Raw genomic sequence first — 18,274 nt, forward strand, 5'->3', positions numbered from 1 at the left:
CACTGGCAAAAATAATTGTAATGCATTTGCCACTTTTTGATTGTCTAGAAAAATATATTTTAAAACGCTGGTTTAAAATATAATTAACAAAACTAATTGCTTATCATAAGACCCAATAAATCCCCTGTTGGTATTATTTCTCTAAACCCATCTTAAAAGATAGTTTTTTAAACGCTTCGAGAGGATACAATTATCACAATTAATTGCTTTTCATGGGCTTAATAAAAACCCTTTTTGGTACCCATTACCACTTGGGTATTCCCCCGACCAGAACCGAAAAATTCGCTGGGTTGCCGCAAAAACAATTACAAACATAAAGCGAGAGGCTGTACAACTTTGACCCTGGGAAAAGTAAACAGCAAGAACTACGAAACTATGGGGCCCAAGCAGCAAAAAAAGCGGTAATAACTTTACTTCATTCATGCACACAAGGTGATTCGTGTGCCTGCGCACTCTCTCTTTCGCTCGGCTCTAGCTCTCTCCCTCTCTTTCGTCCTGTGTCCCTGTCTCTTTTCCTTTCGAAAAGCTGACAACCCTGCTGCAGAGCGTGTTACAGAGCCATGGCTTTTTATCAGTTGGCTCGCTGACTTTGTCCTGTGAACTTCGTCGCGCTCTAGAGTCCTGCGGAATTTTCACATTTTCCTCTGCTTCGGTGTGAGTGCTACGTGTTTTGTGCGCGCGTGTGTGTGAGTGGCGCCAAGTTTTTTGGCCTTAACTTTAACCACCAGTAAACAACAACAAAACAGAGACATTGACAAAAGAAAAAAGGAAAAAAAATAGAAAAAGGACACAGGACAACACAGCCTGCGGTCAGGGAAGCCGCAATCAAAAATTGTAAACAAACTCTGGAAATTGAGAAAAATCAACAAAGGAAGACGACGCCGCCAAGTAGGCAACAATTCTGCTGCTAGCCAACATGGAAATGGACGTTAATCGCCCGAATGGCCGCCATGGCAACCTAATGACCATATCCGCCCGCTGCTCGAATAACAATGCAGACGGAGGGCCGTTGGCAGGAAGTGAGGCAACTTCCGGTGTCCCGCCCAGCGGCTGTTGCGGCATCTTGAGCCGCCTCCTTTGTGTGAGCCGCCATAAGGCCACCCAATCGGTGGCGGGCAGCGATCCCTTCTCCCAGCTGCAACTGCAGCGAAAAGGGGCAGGAGGAGGAGGAGGAAGTGCAACTGCAGCTGCGACTTCCGGACAGCGACGACGCAGGACGCCGCAGGAAATCTACTTCGAGAGTCGCGGCAAGTCCTGCAAGAAGCTATTGAAATTCAATGGTAATTCCAACAAGGTGAGTCGAATGCTAAAGTCTAAGGGGGAATTTCAATGGGCTGGTGGCCGCACAAAAGAAATGGTGATTCTGCGAGATGCGCAAGAAATCCTATCTTTCGAACCCCATTGCATTCAGTGGCTTCAATTGACTTGATGTGGAATAATCAAGGATTGATTTCGGGCTGCTTTTAGTTTAAAAGTATTTGATTTGAAAGAGGAGAAAGCTGAACAGGCCAACCTACAATTTATTCGCCAAGAACTTTTTAACTTTAGCTTCAGAACTTGATATCATTTGGATGGTATAGGTAAATACCCAATTAAATTATCCTTGAAATTATCCTTGAGCAGATAGAATAGGTAGATAATTTATTTCCCGTTTGACCCAGTGCAGCTGCAATATCTTGAGAATAGCTCCTGCCTTTGTTGTATAGTAAAACAACTTAAGAGAATCCCAATGCTTATCGCATAATGGAACAATTCCCCTTTGCTCGCACATTGCAAACAATTCTAAAAGTGCATAAATTTTACAGTCTCCTAGTTACATTGTCATCTATTGCGAGGCAAAGACCCCAAAGCCGGAGCGCTGGCGCCAAAGTGCCATGAGCCATGAGCCATGGACCATGAGCCATGAGCCACGAGGAGCCACTCAACCGTAAGGTAGCCAATACCCTGGGGTCCTTTATCCCTCGTCCTTCTTGGGGGGCAACCCCACAATTATCCACGTGTGTGTATATGTATATACCGGTGTGAGTGTGTGTGTGTGAGCCTTTGTTATAAATTTTGGAAAATTTGTAGCCAAAGCTGCGGAGTGAAGTTCGCTCGATTGCTACCGGTTTGTTTGGTTTGGCCTAGGTAAAATGGGTATTGGTATGGGTAGAGGGATGGGAGAACAGGGCCAACACACACATAGTAGTGCTTATGCCACTTTGCATATAAATCATTTGGCATTGTGGCCAGAGCGCAATGCGCTTATGAAATATTTCGTTTGTTTAATGCGCCAAAGGACAACATTCCGCTCCGTTCCGTTCCACAGACTAAAGCTTCGGACCCACTTCCCTGCGATCGCTCCAAATTCCCACTAATTAAAAACGTGCAAAAGAAAAGCCAATCAAACAGGTCGATGCACAACAATGGTTGCGTGTTCCTTCTATTCCGAAAAACCCAGAAAAAGAGAGCTTCAATTATGCCACAGCACTGGACAAAATAACTGATAGACCAGACTATTGAAATGTAAACGTGACTTTCTTGAGTGAATATTGAAGATAATATATTTTAAAATCTGTTATTTAAAAATGATTAAATAATCCCAATGACTATCATCATTTAAAAATATTTCCCAAATTCTATGGATGCATTCATGTCTTAAACAACCATTAAACTATTATTTACTATCAGAATTAGTTTGCTTATTAACATGATAATATAGTTTAAATGTAGTTTAAATCTAAAAGATAGAAAAATCTCGAAACCCAGAGCTACAAATCCTGATTTTGTATTTAATATGAATTGCAATAGAATCTGAATATTAAAATTGTGCTGTTAAGCAGATAAAGGTATAATAAAAGTTCTTAAACTTTAAGCTTAAGTAAGCATGTTTGCTTTACCTCAAAGTTAACCATTAGAGATTCAACTATCATAACTCCGAATTTTACTTCCCGATTTTGCTTTCTCTGCATGAGTTTTTGTCTGAATCAAATGCACATTTGGAACACACACCACACCCTCACACTCCCACTCATCCTGCACTCGCAATCTGCAATCTGCTGGGCATCACGCACTGAAGCGCAAGCAACAGGATGAATTTGTTAAACAACACGAACACGAAGGATCTGCAGGAGCAGGACCCCGAAGATTGGGCAAGGGGTAGGGATAGGGGTACGGATGAGAGCGAGAAGTGAAAAATGAAAAACCCATTCGCCCTATCAAGTGACATCATCAATTTCAGTCTATTTTGCACACAGTCGACTTGTGGCCCTGGTCGTCCTGGTTGCTCTGGTCGTCCTGGCAGTGCAACAATGCCAAAGGACATTAACACCAATCCGTTGACAACGAGGAACCAGGTCCAGAGGAACTGAACGATGGAGACGTAGCCGTTCTGGGGGGCCCGCTTCCGTAGAATTCAATTCGGAAAGCTTTACTCGGTCATTGAATCAAGCGCTTTGAACGGCAGGACCTCCGCTCCTTTGATGAACAATCTGATTACCCCGTACTTGCGCCCTCAAAGGGTAGTTTACACTCTGTCCCCCCATCGATTTTATAATGAAGCAACGGGAATAGCAATAGCTTAGGTAAAACAACAAACTGTTTGTATACAGAATGAATGGTATCCAGTTGCAACCACCCAAAAAAGGAAATACGGAAACCACCCCCAGATGAATGTACCTACCTATATATATTTACGGATTCGGATAATGTTGCAAGTGAAATCTGTCGAGTGAAGTTTACCCTCTTAACCGAATGCGATAATGCTGTGAGATATATTTACATTAACAGCTTGGTTCGCTTTTGGGGGAAGGTGTCTCGCAAGTCAGGGAATATCAAGGCGTAAACGAATTCATAACAAATCGATAAAGTCAGAGTTTTTTAGAATTAACTTATCAACCACTATAGCTGATGCAATATCCTGTGCTCTCTAATCTGCACATTTAATTTTAATAGCCCTTTCTTTGCGCCGCTTAATTAGCTCCATAAGCACAAAGGCCAAGGCAATCAAGGACTGATGGAACTCAAAGAGCAGAAAGAGTATTATAAAAAAAATGAACGCTCTCTTGAAGCAAGGCGGAAGTGACTAGCCACTGTCCCCGCCCATTTTCCCTCCTTTCCAGCCCATTTCCCACCCCTCCGAATGTCCTTGTAAGCTGCTGCTGCTGCCTGCCTGCCTGCCTGTGAGTCCTGAATGCGCATACATATGCATAAAAAAGGAAGAAAATGCCATCAACATTGCAACGTTGTAATTGCCAACAGGCAATGAAGAGCCACAGCCAAAAGCAGGAGGCGGAAGGGGGCGGGGCCGGGCGGGGTAAGCACAGCAAACTGCCAACTGCCACATGTCCTGCCAGCTCAGCTCCAACAGAAAAAAAGAGGACCCTCCGCCTGGTCACTCACTGCTAACGAGGGTCACTTGTAAAATGTTCAATTAATAGGAGACCTTAAACAAGGAAACATCATTAAGATTATTTATCGGTTTAACTAGAACTTACATATTGAAAGGATGTGATGAAGAAACTTGAACTTGGACTTGAAAATATGTAATACAAAGCTATTTTAAGGATTCATTTCAGATCAAGTTTACATTATTTTGGAATTTAATGTGATATCCTCTTAATAAATTAAGGAAGCTTTCAAAAAAACATTTATTTCTATTTTCAATCCAGTTTCAATTTAAATACAATTATAAAAAGATGAAAAGATGAAAATAAAAACAAAATTTAATTAGGTTTACTTGATACTTGATACCAGGACTTACCTTTTAATTAAGATTAAATTGAATTCAAAGAATATATGCCACGATTAAGGCAGCAGTATATCTTTGAAACTTCAGATATTATTTATAAATGGGTCGTAAAGTTTTTAAGCACTCCACTCGAAGGATATGTGCGTTGGGCCGACTGGGCTGTGCGACATTTTTAGCACACGGCTAATGTGTTTTGGCTGGCGCTGATGTGGATGCTGCAGCAGCACTCCGTTTTCGAGCAGGACGCAGGATGCAGGAGGCAGGACTCAGAAGGCAGGATGCAGAATTCAGGGGAATGGCCATGCTGATGGAATAACGAGGGGCTTTGCGGTCCACTCCAAACTGCACTGGCTCGCTGGACTGACTGATGAGCTGGCCGACCGAGTGTCGCCTCTGGTTTAGCTGTTTGCTGATTTGGCCAGCCATTTTGCCCCAACCTATTCATTATAATCAGGCCTGATTATGTCTGCCCAAAAGTCAAGCGGGCCAAGTCAATTTGGTAGTTTATTTATTTAACTGGCGGCCAAAAGCTGGCAAGTTGAATGTGTATAAAATAAAAAGTCATAAAACTGAACCCCGTTAATCCAAGTAGTTGAAACACAGACCCTTTTTTTTTTGTTGGTTGCCGCCAAGCAGATGAAGCGGTTCGCTTGCCTTTATTTGGATGAAGGCAGCCTCCCTTTCCCCTTCCCCTTCCCCTACCCCATTGCCCTTTTTTTCGTTGGCGATGACGATGACAAGGGTGCTTTGCCGCCTCACTGACTAAATAAAATTGGAATTTATTATCATGATTTGTAGCAAGAAGAGGAAGCTTCGGCTCCGTTAAGAGACAGCAGCAAAATGGCGGGCATAAAAAGCACAGCCATCCCATCCCCAGCCATTCCTCCTCATCAGATCCGAGATCCCAGCTCTCTGACTCATCGTCGAATCCCCAACCGAACGCCTAACCCAAAGTCATAGACTTAGATAAGTAAGCGGGGCACTCTTAAATTTATATTCCCGAGCCAAGATTTAAATCGCTCTGGTCAAAGTTGAAGGGAACGCCTACTATTGGGGAGGCGGAGGGCGGAAGGGGGCGTGGCAGCCGCAGAAGGCTTAACTGTGCAGTTTCTTGCTGGTTTATTAGGGTTTTCCCGCAAGCTGCTAAGGCGATTTGCTTTCCCTGCTATTCCCATTGAAGCTGATGCAGCTGGCCACGGGCCGTATGCGCGATTTTGCTGACTGGTTTCTCGGCTCTTTTGTGGTAAGTGGTAGGTGGGTAGGTTGTTGGGTGGGTAGGTGGTAGCTGGTAAGTGGTAAGAGGCAAGTGGCTCTGGCAGCTTAAAGCTATCAATGAGCAACTGAGTGGCAGGTTTTCTAATTGCGGCTAGAGCAACGTGGCCAGCAGGATTTATGGGGTCTACAGTGACTTTTTAACTTAAATCTTTAAGAATTTAAGTTCTACAAACATTCCAAAACTGCAATAACTTCTTACTAGTACTGCCAAATTAAAATCTTTCATCATTCCCACAAGCTTCTGCCCCAAAAGCCTTGGTTTACATTTGCAGCTTGCAGAATCTGGCCAAATATCTTGGCCATTATTGTTAAGCTTCCTGCGAGAGCTTACCTGTCTGCTATTTCTTGTCTAAGCCACAGTGTGCTGTCATTTTGCAGTTGTAGTTCGTAGCCAGAAAGCGGAAATGGGAATGGAAAATTCGTACCCACATTTGTGTCTGTCAATGTTTTCCCTGGAATTTTTTCATCTCCATGGTGGCATATTCAAAGTGCGTCCGGGGGGATAAGCCAAAGTTGACGTAGAAAATGCTGCGAAGGAATGTGTAAATGCAGCCCACGCAATTTCATTTCACCTGTCAGCTCAATGTTGCAAAATAAGACTAAGAGTAAAAATAAAAGTAAAAATAAAGATACACCACCTACTTATTTCTCTATACATATAAGCCAAAATGTTTCCTCTTTATATATATTTTTTTTTCTGCGGAGGCCAAAGTTTTGGAGCTAAGCTGCCGGCTCTCTGGTGTCTGTTCTGGTGTGACAAATTGCGTTAATGCCAAGTTAAGCTGCTGGGAAAAGAGTGGCGGCACTAGGGGGTTAAGAGGTTGCCCGACCTTTTCCACTGTTTTTCCGCTTTTCCCCTGCGACTCAGCTGGCGGCTGAATGCAGTTAATTATTGCTGCATCTATTTAGCCCATCTGTCTGGCCCTGAAAAGTATGCTTTAGCTTACGTTAAATGCGAGATTAAAAGATAAATTCAGGTCTGCTCCAAGTGAATTTAAAGGCCATATATCCCCGTGGCATTATTCCACATTTTACCACTTGGCACACAGCTGCCGCCTGATTAGCCCAAAAAAATACAGACAATTTCTCTGCCATGTGCCACATGTGCTGTCAACAATATTTTGGCTCTGGCTAGCAGACCATATCGGCCATATTGAGCCACCTACAAGAGCAACACACAAAAAGAGGGGGGAATTAAAAAGACATTTGAGCCAAAAATTAAATGAATTTCTCCTTTGGCAAGGGCCAGCATCAAGAATTTCCCTGCGCATCAATTTAATTCAATTTATTATCTCCGCTCGAGTGAGAGTGTGTGTGTGTGTGAGGAGGGCTAATTCAATGGAGTAGACAACGAAGTAAGTTAAAATTTCATGCCCCTGAGAGAGTGTATGGGCCTTAAAATGTCTTGTACAGTCCCGGTTAAAGGCAACTCGGGCGAATTTTGACAGCAGCGAGAGGCGGATCCGTACTCGTACCCCATACCATACCATTCCAATCCATCCCATCCCGACGAAGTCCTTCGAAGGACGCGAAAGGCTCGCGTGGGACGCGCGATATTTGATGGATGGCATGGCATCGGTGATATGCTAACGTGCTGGCAGCCAAACAGAATGCGAATGCCAGCCAAGGACGCCAGGACACCGGGACATCCAGTGCCAGGACACCCAGGACGAGGTCTGCCTTTGATGTCGAGCACTCACATCACAGCACCTCGAATCGCATCGCATCGCCTCGCACAATGGGACAACTGGGTCGCACACAATGGGAACGAGCATTTAGGCTGGCGGCAAACAATGATAGGGGCTTTCAAGTCTGTGATTGGAAATTGTTTGCACTTTCTGTGAGTCGCGGGGACCTTTTCTATTGAACTCTTCCGCGAATTTCAAACAACTTTGCTAAACAAAATTCTACGGAAATATTTCTTTGATCTGCAAGGTATTGGTCCTACTTATTTTATTTACTTTTTTCATAAAAGAGAATTCTAAAGGAAAATATTGCACCTTTTATTTCATTTTATTACGTATTTATACAGGAGAAAATAGAAGACAAACAAATATTTATAGCTTAATAACACGTTTTTATTAATTTTCAAACTCAGTAATTTAACTCGAATATTTTGAATATTTAACCTAAATAATTCACTTTTAGCATAAGTAAAATGCCCTAAAAATTTAATGTTCCTATTCCGCCACTGATACTCTCTCAAGTACAAAGCAGCTCAACATAGACATTAAATATGATATTAAATTCTTTATTTCTTTACTTGTACCATCAAAAAACGCCATATAAAATTCAAGTTAAAATTCCGCTTTTGATATACTTTTTCTCAGTCCCAAAACGGAAATTCTAGCCGTGTAATGGGTTAACGCCGGGAGCTGGAAAGACAATATCTTGGTCTTTAAAGCCGTCTCGAATAAAATTCTATTTTATGTCAGCCATGCTCGGGAAATGAAACACAAAAGGCTAGAAGAAGCGGTGAGGGTAAGGTTGCCCAGTTTTTATGTGCCGCAATATAAATTCGGTTTGCCTGGGACTCCTCCATGTTGGATCCCTGGATCCGAGTACTTGAGGCTCCGCATTACGTTTATGGCTGCCTAAATTAAACACAAGAAGCCAGCCAAAGACGCCAAAGTGGCAACAAACCAGGCCCAAAGGAGCCGAGGGAATCTGAATCATCGGAGGCAAAGGGAAAAGGACCCGGGGAGATGGTTAGCTGGGGAAATTGCTACAAGTTGCTTTATTTTATGCGCATATTTGCGCATATTACTCATACGCCCGGCTGGCATACATCTTCATTTAAAGCAAACGTCTTTAGCCCCGAGGCTCCTGCTCCTCCTCGCTTCGCAGCAGGCTCACCAAGTCGTATACTTTTATTTTATTAAATTTTCATTTCATTTCGTCTGTTAGACATTGCCATACATTACACGCCCAACATGTTGCATGCCCCGTCTGAAGCTTCCAGATTTCCTTCAGAAATTCGTGAACATTTTTCAACCGCTTTAAGATGATGGCAGTGGCAGTGGAAGTGGGTACTGTGAATGGGAGCTCTCATTAAAAATAACTGAAAGAAGCATTTCCTCGCTGATTCGTTGATTGCCAATGAAAAGCGCAGATGTGGGAGATTTATAAGCTCAGGGGGGTCTCGACCTGATTTATGGGGCTCCTTCGCATGAATGGCAAAGTGAATAAAGTGGGCCCACCGTTTTGTATCCACAAGGATATCGAGCTCAAAGCTGTTTCCGTTTCCGATTCTCCATCCCCGTGGGTAAGGTCGTGACCCGGCCACCCAGTGCCGCACAAATGGGTTATTGATGAGCTATCCTGCGCGGTGACTTTTGCACACAACAGGGAGCTGGCAAAGTTTTGAGCCCAGTCTGTGAATTGAAGCGTGACCGGGACCTCTGCCCCTAATGAGACAATCCCGGGGCCAAACATCTGCTTTGTAGTCGAGTGCTTGGGCCCCAGGACTTTAAGCTGTCACCGCTGACTCGCATTAGCCGAGTAACGAGACAAGACCGAATTCGATGCCATTTTTGGTCCCTGCACTTGCATAACTTTGCGTTGCAACTTGCAATTGCCTGCCAGCTGCATAAGCGGCAGCTCAAATTTCATTAGAGCCCAACTTTAAAATTGTGGCACATGCGTGGCTGTCGTTCTTATCCCTCCCCAGGACATGAATCCCCATCCCCATCCTCATCCTCTTACCCATCTTCCTTCACAACCCCTCCTCGTTGTCTCCGCTGATGTCGCACTTGTCACATAAATGTGCTTAATCTTTTACACCGGCAAACTCAGAATCCAAAGAGCTGGCCGTGTGTGCCTCGCTGGAAACTGGAGTGAAATCTGGCTGCCTGAAGATTCAGCAACTTTTGTAATGGCAAAATGCTGTAACATTTATGAAAATTAAATTTAATGGTGTTTTTGCTGGGGGTTTATAGAACTGATTTTTATCAAAAAGTTTCCGTGATTTCTAACAAATTAATTATGATATTTCTCAATGTTCTGAAAGAAATTACGAAAATTTGTTTGCAAATAAATATATATTTTTTATAAGAATTTTTTGTAAAATATTATAGTGTTTTAGCCCTAGAATCATGATTAATATTAAACTTTTTTTTATCAAAAAATATTTTTAAAAACTTTTAAAAACCCTATACATAAAATAAAGGTTCCCTTGCGGATACTTAATTCCTTTTAAAATATTTTCAGGAAATGCTAACATATTTCACTCGTAGAAATCCCCTAATAAACGAATGCATTTACATGGATGAACTGAAAGCAATATCTATATTTCCGCTTGCATTAACCCGGCAATTCTGGCAGTGCCAATAGTTGCTCCTCGTCCGCATCCTTCCGCAAAGTTTGCCGGCATTTATCGCCCATGGTGCAGCGACTGGAGGATTGCAAGTGGATTCCTAGCTCCTAGCTCCCATCTCCCATTTCCCACTTGCCACATCCCATTTCCCATTTCCATGCCCCTCGAGCGGCGCGTGTAGCCGGGACTTGTCTAACATATCAAATTTGTAGCTACGCATATCCTTGTGCGACTCAACATGTCAACTAGCGTCGAGGAGGACGATGGGTGAAACTTTTAGCAGCCACTGCCTCGTGTAGTTTGGCAAAGAACTTTAATTTGTGCATTACTTGCGACGCCGCAAGGACTCGCGAGCAGAAACTTTGTCATATATAAGTTTACACCAAGTTGCGGCTGCCAGTGGATGGCAGAGTTTCGCCCTCTTTAAGTTGCTCGTAATACAACTCATTAAATTTAGAAAATACTGGCGGGCAAAGTTTCGCTGTGGGCCCATCCGTTGACATCTACATTTACCCGGCACAAAACAGCACAGCCGACCATAAACTTGGCCAAGATGGAGGCCAAGACATCCAGCGGCGATTCCTAACCCGGAAATTTAAGTTCTCTCTTTGCCGAGGCAGTTTAATTGCAACGGATGTTGGCGTGTAAATTATTTTGTCTGCTGGCCTCATTTTCTGTGCTAATGAGCAACTTATTAAAACTTTTACCAGCCTTCTTCCACCAAGGATCGCCTGAATAGCCCCAGTCGTGGGACAAAAGGATGCGGATAGCATGGATAGGATGGAGGGGATGATAGTGGAGCGCGTGAGGCGAATAATGAAATACAAACAGAGAATAACTGATACAATTGGCATTGGCAATTGAAAACAAAGCCGTCGAAGCCGAGCACCGTACAGATAAGTTTTACAATCAGCCAAAAACTCATTTACGCTCTCGAAAAGCAAAGAAATGAATCGAAGGAAAACTTCAATTTCCCCCAAACTCAATGGAATGCTTTTCCGTGCACGTAAGAATGGCGTAAAGAACTCGAGAGAAGTTGGCTCAAAGCGCACTTTTCAGTGGATGAAACAAAAGACTCTGCTTAAAGGGAATGAAGAAAAAATCTCAAAAAAAAATGGCCGAACTGGCAGGTTTCTCTAAATAATTAATTCAGGTGCTATGTAATTCCTTTTATATATATTTTAAATGGGTTTCTATAAAAATAATTTGAAAGAAGGTTAAATAAAAAAAAAACTTTGGCAATCTTAGATAGCTTTAAAAATAAATTTAAAATACCGTAAAAAGTATTGTAAAAAATCGAAAAAGTAGTATTACAAAAGCAAGTAGCAAGAATAAATTTAAAATAAATAAAAGACAGATGCAATTACCAAATTAAAATTGTCTCAAGCTACCTGTAATTTTCCAGAAAGCCTTCTTTCAGCCTTCCCATCCTTCCCCATCCTGGCGGAAAACTTGTTCTACCCTTCCTCTTGAGAAGTGTTCATAAAAATCTTCGAGGGGCCTCTGAGTGGAGTTGCGTGCTGGAATGGATGAGTAGGCGGGTGGGTGGATGGATAGATGCTTAGAAGGGCAACGAGAGGCTGAGAGCTCCTCAAGTGCTTAGACAATCGTGTTGAAGCTTTGATTTTCGAGCTTATGCTGGATTTGGTGGCACAAGATTGCCATGGCCTCCTTAGCTCTTTCATCCCTTTCTCGCATATCTGCAGTATGCTTATGAGGGCGGGTAATTAAGTAGAAGTGCCCAGAGATATATATACCCCCACAAATGCGAAGACCATTTGCCTAAGTAATGCCTGAGTCGATGACAGGCAGTCGGACTGACTGACTGACTGGTAAAAGTGTTGAAATGTCTGCGGCAGCACTTAATTAATTAATGTCGAGCCAAGCGAACGGGCGAGCGAAATGAGAAAAGTTTCTGTGCTGAGACTCAGGAATCGGAGTTCCAAGGGTTCTGAGGGTTCCGAGGAACCTGAGGGTACCGAGTCTGAAAACTTGGCAGCTATTTGTTAAGTTGCAGCCGTTCAATATTTGTCACTGAACTCATTAAGCAAATTAATAGACAAAGTTGCCAATTGCTGACAATGGAGGTTGCCCTCAGTTTGCCATTTTATTTACCGAAGCGGAGCTGAGAAGCCAAGTTAGAATTGGAATAGGGTCGGCGTGGACTTGTGGTGGCAATAAAATGGCACGCAATAAAAAACCCAAAGTCAACAAACAATTTCAACGGAAGACTCGCAGCGTCTCGAACCCAGAAATCGATTATGGACGCCTCAAGGAGGAGTTCCGTTCGAGTTCTCAGCGAATCGACGACCCAGTCTTGGCCACGTTTTCGATTTCGCCATTCGGCATTCGCCACCTGATGCCAGTTGGTCTCGGCCATCCGCCCATCAAGCCACCCACTGCCCCCCACTCCGCATCCCATTTATCTGCTCTCCTCGGCGAAATTGCCAACGTTGCAGCTCAAAAGCGGAAGTGATTTTCCAGCGTGTACGTGTCTGCCCTCTTGTGTGTATGTATGGGTGCGTCAGAATTTGTGGGTGTTGGTGTTGGGAAAAGCAGTTACTTTGAAATAGAATGCTTGCTTATAATTATAAAAATAAATTGTAATTAAATCGTAATATTCACTGTGTACACATTCAGATAGTTTTATGCATCACTTAAAACCAATTATTATGTTCCAAAAAATCTAAGAATTCTAGTTCCCTCTAAGAACCCTGCAGGAAACGGAATCAGTTTTGGACTATTAAAATACTAGTTGGGTCAAGAAGGTTAACTAGTTCAAGTTATGTCCATTTCCATGTAACGAAGTGGTCCATTTTTCATATGCTTGTCGTCGGAAACAACTAGTCCATTTGCTACTAGTTTTGCACTAGTGACTGTTAACCAATTTATGATTACAGCTGTTAAACTACACTAAAAAAAATATTTTCACGAAAAAACAAAAAATTAATCTCTAAGCCATCAAGTGATTGGATTTCACTAGTACTTGACGATGCCTAACTTGACGCTCTCCTAATTTAGTATCCAATTAATAGGCGCGGTCCTTAGAAAATTTCTGATAATTATTATGTAATCAAACACAGTAAATGATAATTAAATGGAATTAAAACAAACTTACTTTTTTTGAGGCAAGTCGCCCTCTCTAGGACTTGAACCCGGGACCTTTGGATTTGTAGACACATTAACTGATTGAGCCATACACGCATCACATTTTGTAATGCCCTAACAAGGTTTATGAATTTTAGTGTGACATAATTCATAAACAGTGATTTTTCACATATATATTGCCTCGGACAGATTAAACAAAGTTTAAAATAAAACTAAAGCATCACCTAGCAAACAAAAAACAACAAAAAATGTACAGAGACTGGGGATTGAACCGAGGACCTCGAGTGTTTGATTTGTTTAGTGCTAAATTTCCCAAGACATTTACACTCTAGGCTATATTTTTGGATCATATGTGTTTCATTTGCAACTAGTTAAATTCCAGTTGCCTTTTAACTAGACCCTAACATGTATTTGTTCTACCAGTAAAATATTTTTAAGGTTTTTTTTGTCAGAAAGGTACTAGTCCGAGACAAGTTTCTTTTTTACTAGTTTTGTATTAATCATTTTTTCGACTAGCACAAATTTTCTAGACCCTGTTTAGTCGAAATGCATTCAGACAAATTCCGGTTGCTTTATATTAGTTGCATAACTAGTTGTTTTTCAGACTAGTTCGCATTTTTCCTGCAGGGAATTAAGAAATCTGTTAGAACTCGTTAGAAAATTGTAACATTTTTTTTGGGATTTAAAATTGCAATATTTGGTACCTATGAAATAGTAATATAGTTATGTAGAGAATAAAAAGTCATATTCTCACATCATTATTTGAAAACGTAAATACATTGTTGCATACTTTTAGACACCTTTATTAGAATTTTCTGTAGCCTCTATAATAGCCTCTATATAAGATTTTTTATTGGCTTTAATGAAGTTTTATTTTTGTTTTTGGGGGATTTTTTTTATTTTCTTCATGTTTTCGTAAACAGGTTTTAAAATTGTGATTTTATAAATATAACTTTTGCTTGAAAAGTTTTCTAAAATAAATGTTTATAAATGTTAAATGTTTTATGTTTCCAATCACAGTAGCGGTGATTTCGGGAGCACCACTGGCAAGTCCTTGTTGCATAAACCCCACAACCAATATGTGTGCTCAGCTTGGAAAAGGGAGCAAAATCGGGGGCGAAAAAAGGGCGCGGATGGCAGTGAAGGATTTTATGACCCTTGATAGTGGCAAGCGATTTGTTGCGTGCATTGGTGGCTGCCGTTGCATTTTCAATTTTGCAGCGCGCACTTTTGGCATCTTTGAATAATGCAATGGCAATCGGGTTGCAAAAGAGCCGTGGAGCCAACGCAAGCCATCAGTATACAGTATAGTATCTCCTCGACGACAGCTAAGCTTATTTTGGCAGCTTATTAGGCAGTCCCGGTTTCCAGTTCCCCGAATTTTCGCTTGTATTTTCCATTTTCCGTGCTTTTATAATTTCCAAACACGAGCGTGCAATTTGAGCGAAGCCAATCGCGTCATGTGGGGCAAGTTGACAAATATGCAGCACGTGCTCTGGTTCACCAGAAGGGCAGTTTGTGGACTGGGATTGATGTGTCATCTATGCAGTCAGACAGCAGCTTGGTTTTTCCACAGAATATTTGATATTCGGTATCCAATTACGGGCAATAGCGGGGAAAATGTGCTTTTAATTAGTCAAAAACAAGTGGCAAATGGGTTTGGAATTTTAAGCAGAAAGATAGAAACATTTTAGTTTATTATTGTTGGTATTTATTTTAAATTTGTTTATCTTACCTTTCTTATTTTACTAAAATCATGAATACAGGACAAGCTTATGCAGACTAAAAAGCCCTGGTTAAAGGGCTCCAGAAATCAGTGAAATCTTTACATGAAATTGTCCTACCATTTTCAACCGTTTATAAGTTAAATACCTTTTCATGAGCATCAGGTATTTACCGGTGGGACTATAGCCAGGCGAAAATCGTTCGATACTCATTAATGTTAAAGGGGATTTCCATTTCCAGCTTAATTTGCCGTTGCCGGGCTTTTCACTTCCATTCAAACACTCAATCGCATCGACCGTGCTCTCATTGTTTTCGGTCAGCCAGAGTCGAACGTAAATAAAACGTAAATGGATGCATTTTTAAGAGCCTCTGCGATGCATTAATTTTAAACAATTTACCTGGCAGTCGAGCACAGCACAGAGTTTCGACTCGAGGCATGTGCGAATTTATATTTTAAAGTCAAAGTGGAGAACAAAGGCGGGTGGCTGGGAAATGAAGGGAGGGGGAGGGAAAACTGGGGAACCCCCGGGGCGAATTTCCTTGTGGCTGCTGCAGCTGCAGCCACTTCAATTTGAAAAGCATCAGCTCCTGGTTCCTGGTTATGTTCCGTGGTCCTGCGGTGGCCATTGGCCGCTGGCCTTTCCCCCTTTGGCCCAACTCAGTTCACCCACTTTGGCTCCAGATTTGCTTTTCCTCCTTTTTGTTCGCCCATTTCAATTTTTCTAGAGTTTTCTTTGGAGTTTGCAGAGAGCTGGAAAGGCAGGAGCCTTTAAGCCAAGTTCAATGTTTGATTAGCCCGCCTGCCCCTGTGTTCTCTCTTTTATCCCGATCCCGCCTTCCTGTTTGCTGGCCGCTTATTAAGCATACGCCTCGTTGTGCGCAAATATTTAAAATGTCTGGCATTTAGCGACTGTGAAATGTATTAATTATAAAAGAGCCGCGTGCATTGACCGCAAAAACCGCACTCAAAATGGGTAAATGAATTTGAAGCGGAGCGGAGAATCGACATTTCGGCAATGATAAACTAGCTGACGAATTTCATTTATGGCAACTACTGTTGGCCAACTGCGGTTGCTGTGGCAGTTGCAAATGTCAGAGCGATGTGGAAATTAAAGATGAAATCGATAGAGCAGAAGCAACCAAATTAACAGGAGAGATTGTTTAAAAACAATCAGTTGATAAGATACAAGTTAATTATGAAAATCGGAAAATATAGCCAGCTTCTCCTGTGCTGAAATTTTCCACACTATAAAAACGACAAAAGCAATTTCATGTTAATTTTATGCCAATTTAATTTGACCAAATTAAGCGTAAGCCTGTTTAACAATAATTGCACACTTAATAATAAACATTTGCACTGGACTTGATTAAGGTGCAGTTGCATGGACATCGAATCCGCTTCGATGCCAAATCCTGGCTAAACAATCTGCACGATTTTAATTACGATTTTCAATTAAAGTGCGACACAGAAAACCAATTTGCAATTGGCTCCGTTGGCCTGAAACACCCACACACGGAGAAAAAAACAGAGTATTTCTTTGAGCATAACTCTAAAAAAAGGAAACTTTTTAAAAACAAAATTTTTTTAAATTACAATTAAAAAAAAAACATTTTTTTATTTTTATAGAAAGTAAAACTTAAAGTAGGGGAAGCTAGATTATAACAAATTTTAAGAAAAATATTTTTTGACAATCTTAATTACTAATAACTTGTAAGGCAATAACAATTTTAAGATTAAGAGTTCTCATGACAAGATAAAATTGATCTTAACGATAGATTATCTTCCCAATTAATACCGCCCTTTTTTGCACAGTGCACTTACCTCCCTTTTCATCTTTTCTGCCACCTTTTCAGATACTGCTGTATCCCGAGGAGGGTTGGGCGCGCACCGCCTCGTCCAGTTACTGGACCATCACGCCCTGCTTTTGGCAGCCCAATCGCTGCCGCATTGTCGAGTGCTCCGGAACCCAGCGGCGCGCAACGAAAGCCAGGATGCTGCCGCTGGAGCAGCAGGGATCTCTCCTGATTGCTGGACACTTTCGCCGGACAACGGCGATGGGCGGAGGAGCGGCATCGCCGGCGGGGGGCGGGTCGAATGGCACCGGGTCGGTGGCTGCCACGCCCACTCCTGCAATACCCGCCAGTGCAATACGGACGGGGGGGTTGGCGAGCTGTGACAAATCGCCGCCCGCGTGGAACGACGAGTTCAAGCTGTACCTCACCTCGAACATCTCGATGGAGGACTACAACATGGGCTACTGCCTCACCGGATTCGTGGAGCGCCGCTGCCAGGTGACCAACACCTTCCAGATGACTCACTTTGCGGTCATCAAGCGCCAGTGGCCACCGTCGCCGTCCAACCTGGGCAACTCCTAAGGCCCCTGAACCCCATTTTTGTAATTGTGATCCGATCTTTTGTTTCGAAATTGAAGCGAAATGAAATTGTATAAGGGACTGTGGCTGTTTTCATATTCAGAGAATTTGGGGGAATTTATGGGATCCCAAGAAATCCCTAGGGTTTAAGGTGTCAAAGGTATACAACAATGTATTTTGATTACGAAAGTGCGATGCATTCACTCCAAAAGAGTACATTTATTTGAATAATTAAAGAAAATAAATCAAAAGTCACTAGTAAATAGTTTATTTTTAGTAAAAACAAAGTATTGCTTCAGAATCTTTGAATGTGAAAACAGACACTTGCCCAAAAGATACCATTTAAGTTCTTAGCACTTAAGTAGAGTGAAATGTTTGTTGTGCAATCTCGAATAAAAATCAAAAGAAATTTCGAAAAATCTATAGAAAATGTAACATAAATTGTCGAGGCCCCAAAAACCGAAAGCCACTAGATCATAAAGCTTAGAAACCTAATTACAGAAGGGATCTTTAAGGAAGTACAGCAATTGCGGTAATTTCAGGAAATCCCCAGCATGTGTAGTGCGTAAATTAAAATTTTAACTAAATGTGCAAGAGAAACCCAAACAAAAAATAGAAAAACTAGGAAACCAAAACAAAAACTTTACGTGTGCTTTCAGTGTTGTGTAATATGAAAAACGGAAACAAACCGGAACGGAAAATAAGCGAAAAAAACCAAATACTAGTAACTGTTAAATGCTAAATGAAAC

The 18,274-nt window shown here is 41.9% G+C and overlaps 2 protein-coding genes across 3 annotated transcripts in view; one reads left to right on the forward strand and one right to left on the reverse strand.

Moving 5' to 3' along the window:
* The window catches only part of nord, a 60,769-nt gene that overhangs the window by 28,411 nt on the left and 14,084 nt on the right, over positions 1-18,274 (reverse strand). The window lies entirely within an intron of this gene.
* Positions 186-18,013, forward strand: LOC108064699 (uncharacterized). Its single transcript, XM_044393205.2, has 2 exons — positions 186-1,294; positions 17,007-18,013. Exons 1-2 carry the CDS (start codon positions 917-919, stop codon positions 17,526-17,528), a joined length of 900 nt encoding a protein of 299 aa, XP_044249140.1. The 5' UTR covers positions 186-916; the 3' UTR covers positions 17,529-18,013.

The sequence above is a fragment of the Drosophila takahashii genome, chromosome 2R, assembly GCF_030179915.1.
Source record: "Drosophila takahashii strain IR98-3 E-12201 chromosome 2R, DtakHiC1v2, whole genome shotgun sequence".
Lineage (NCBI taxonomy): Eukaryota > Metazoa > Arthropoda > Insecta > Diptera > Drosophilidae > Drosophila > Drosophila takahashii.

Bases quoted from the DNA above. Each gene is read 5' to 3' on its own strand.
- LOC108064699 (XM_044393205.2), top strand. From the start codon at position 917: ATGGAAATGGACGTTAATCGCCCGAATGGCCGCCATGGCAACCTAATG. The intron at 1,295-17,006 runs GTGAGTCGAATG...CCACCTTTTCAG, and splicing joins TCAATGGTAATTCCAACAAG to ATACTGCTGTATCCCGAGGA.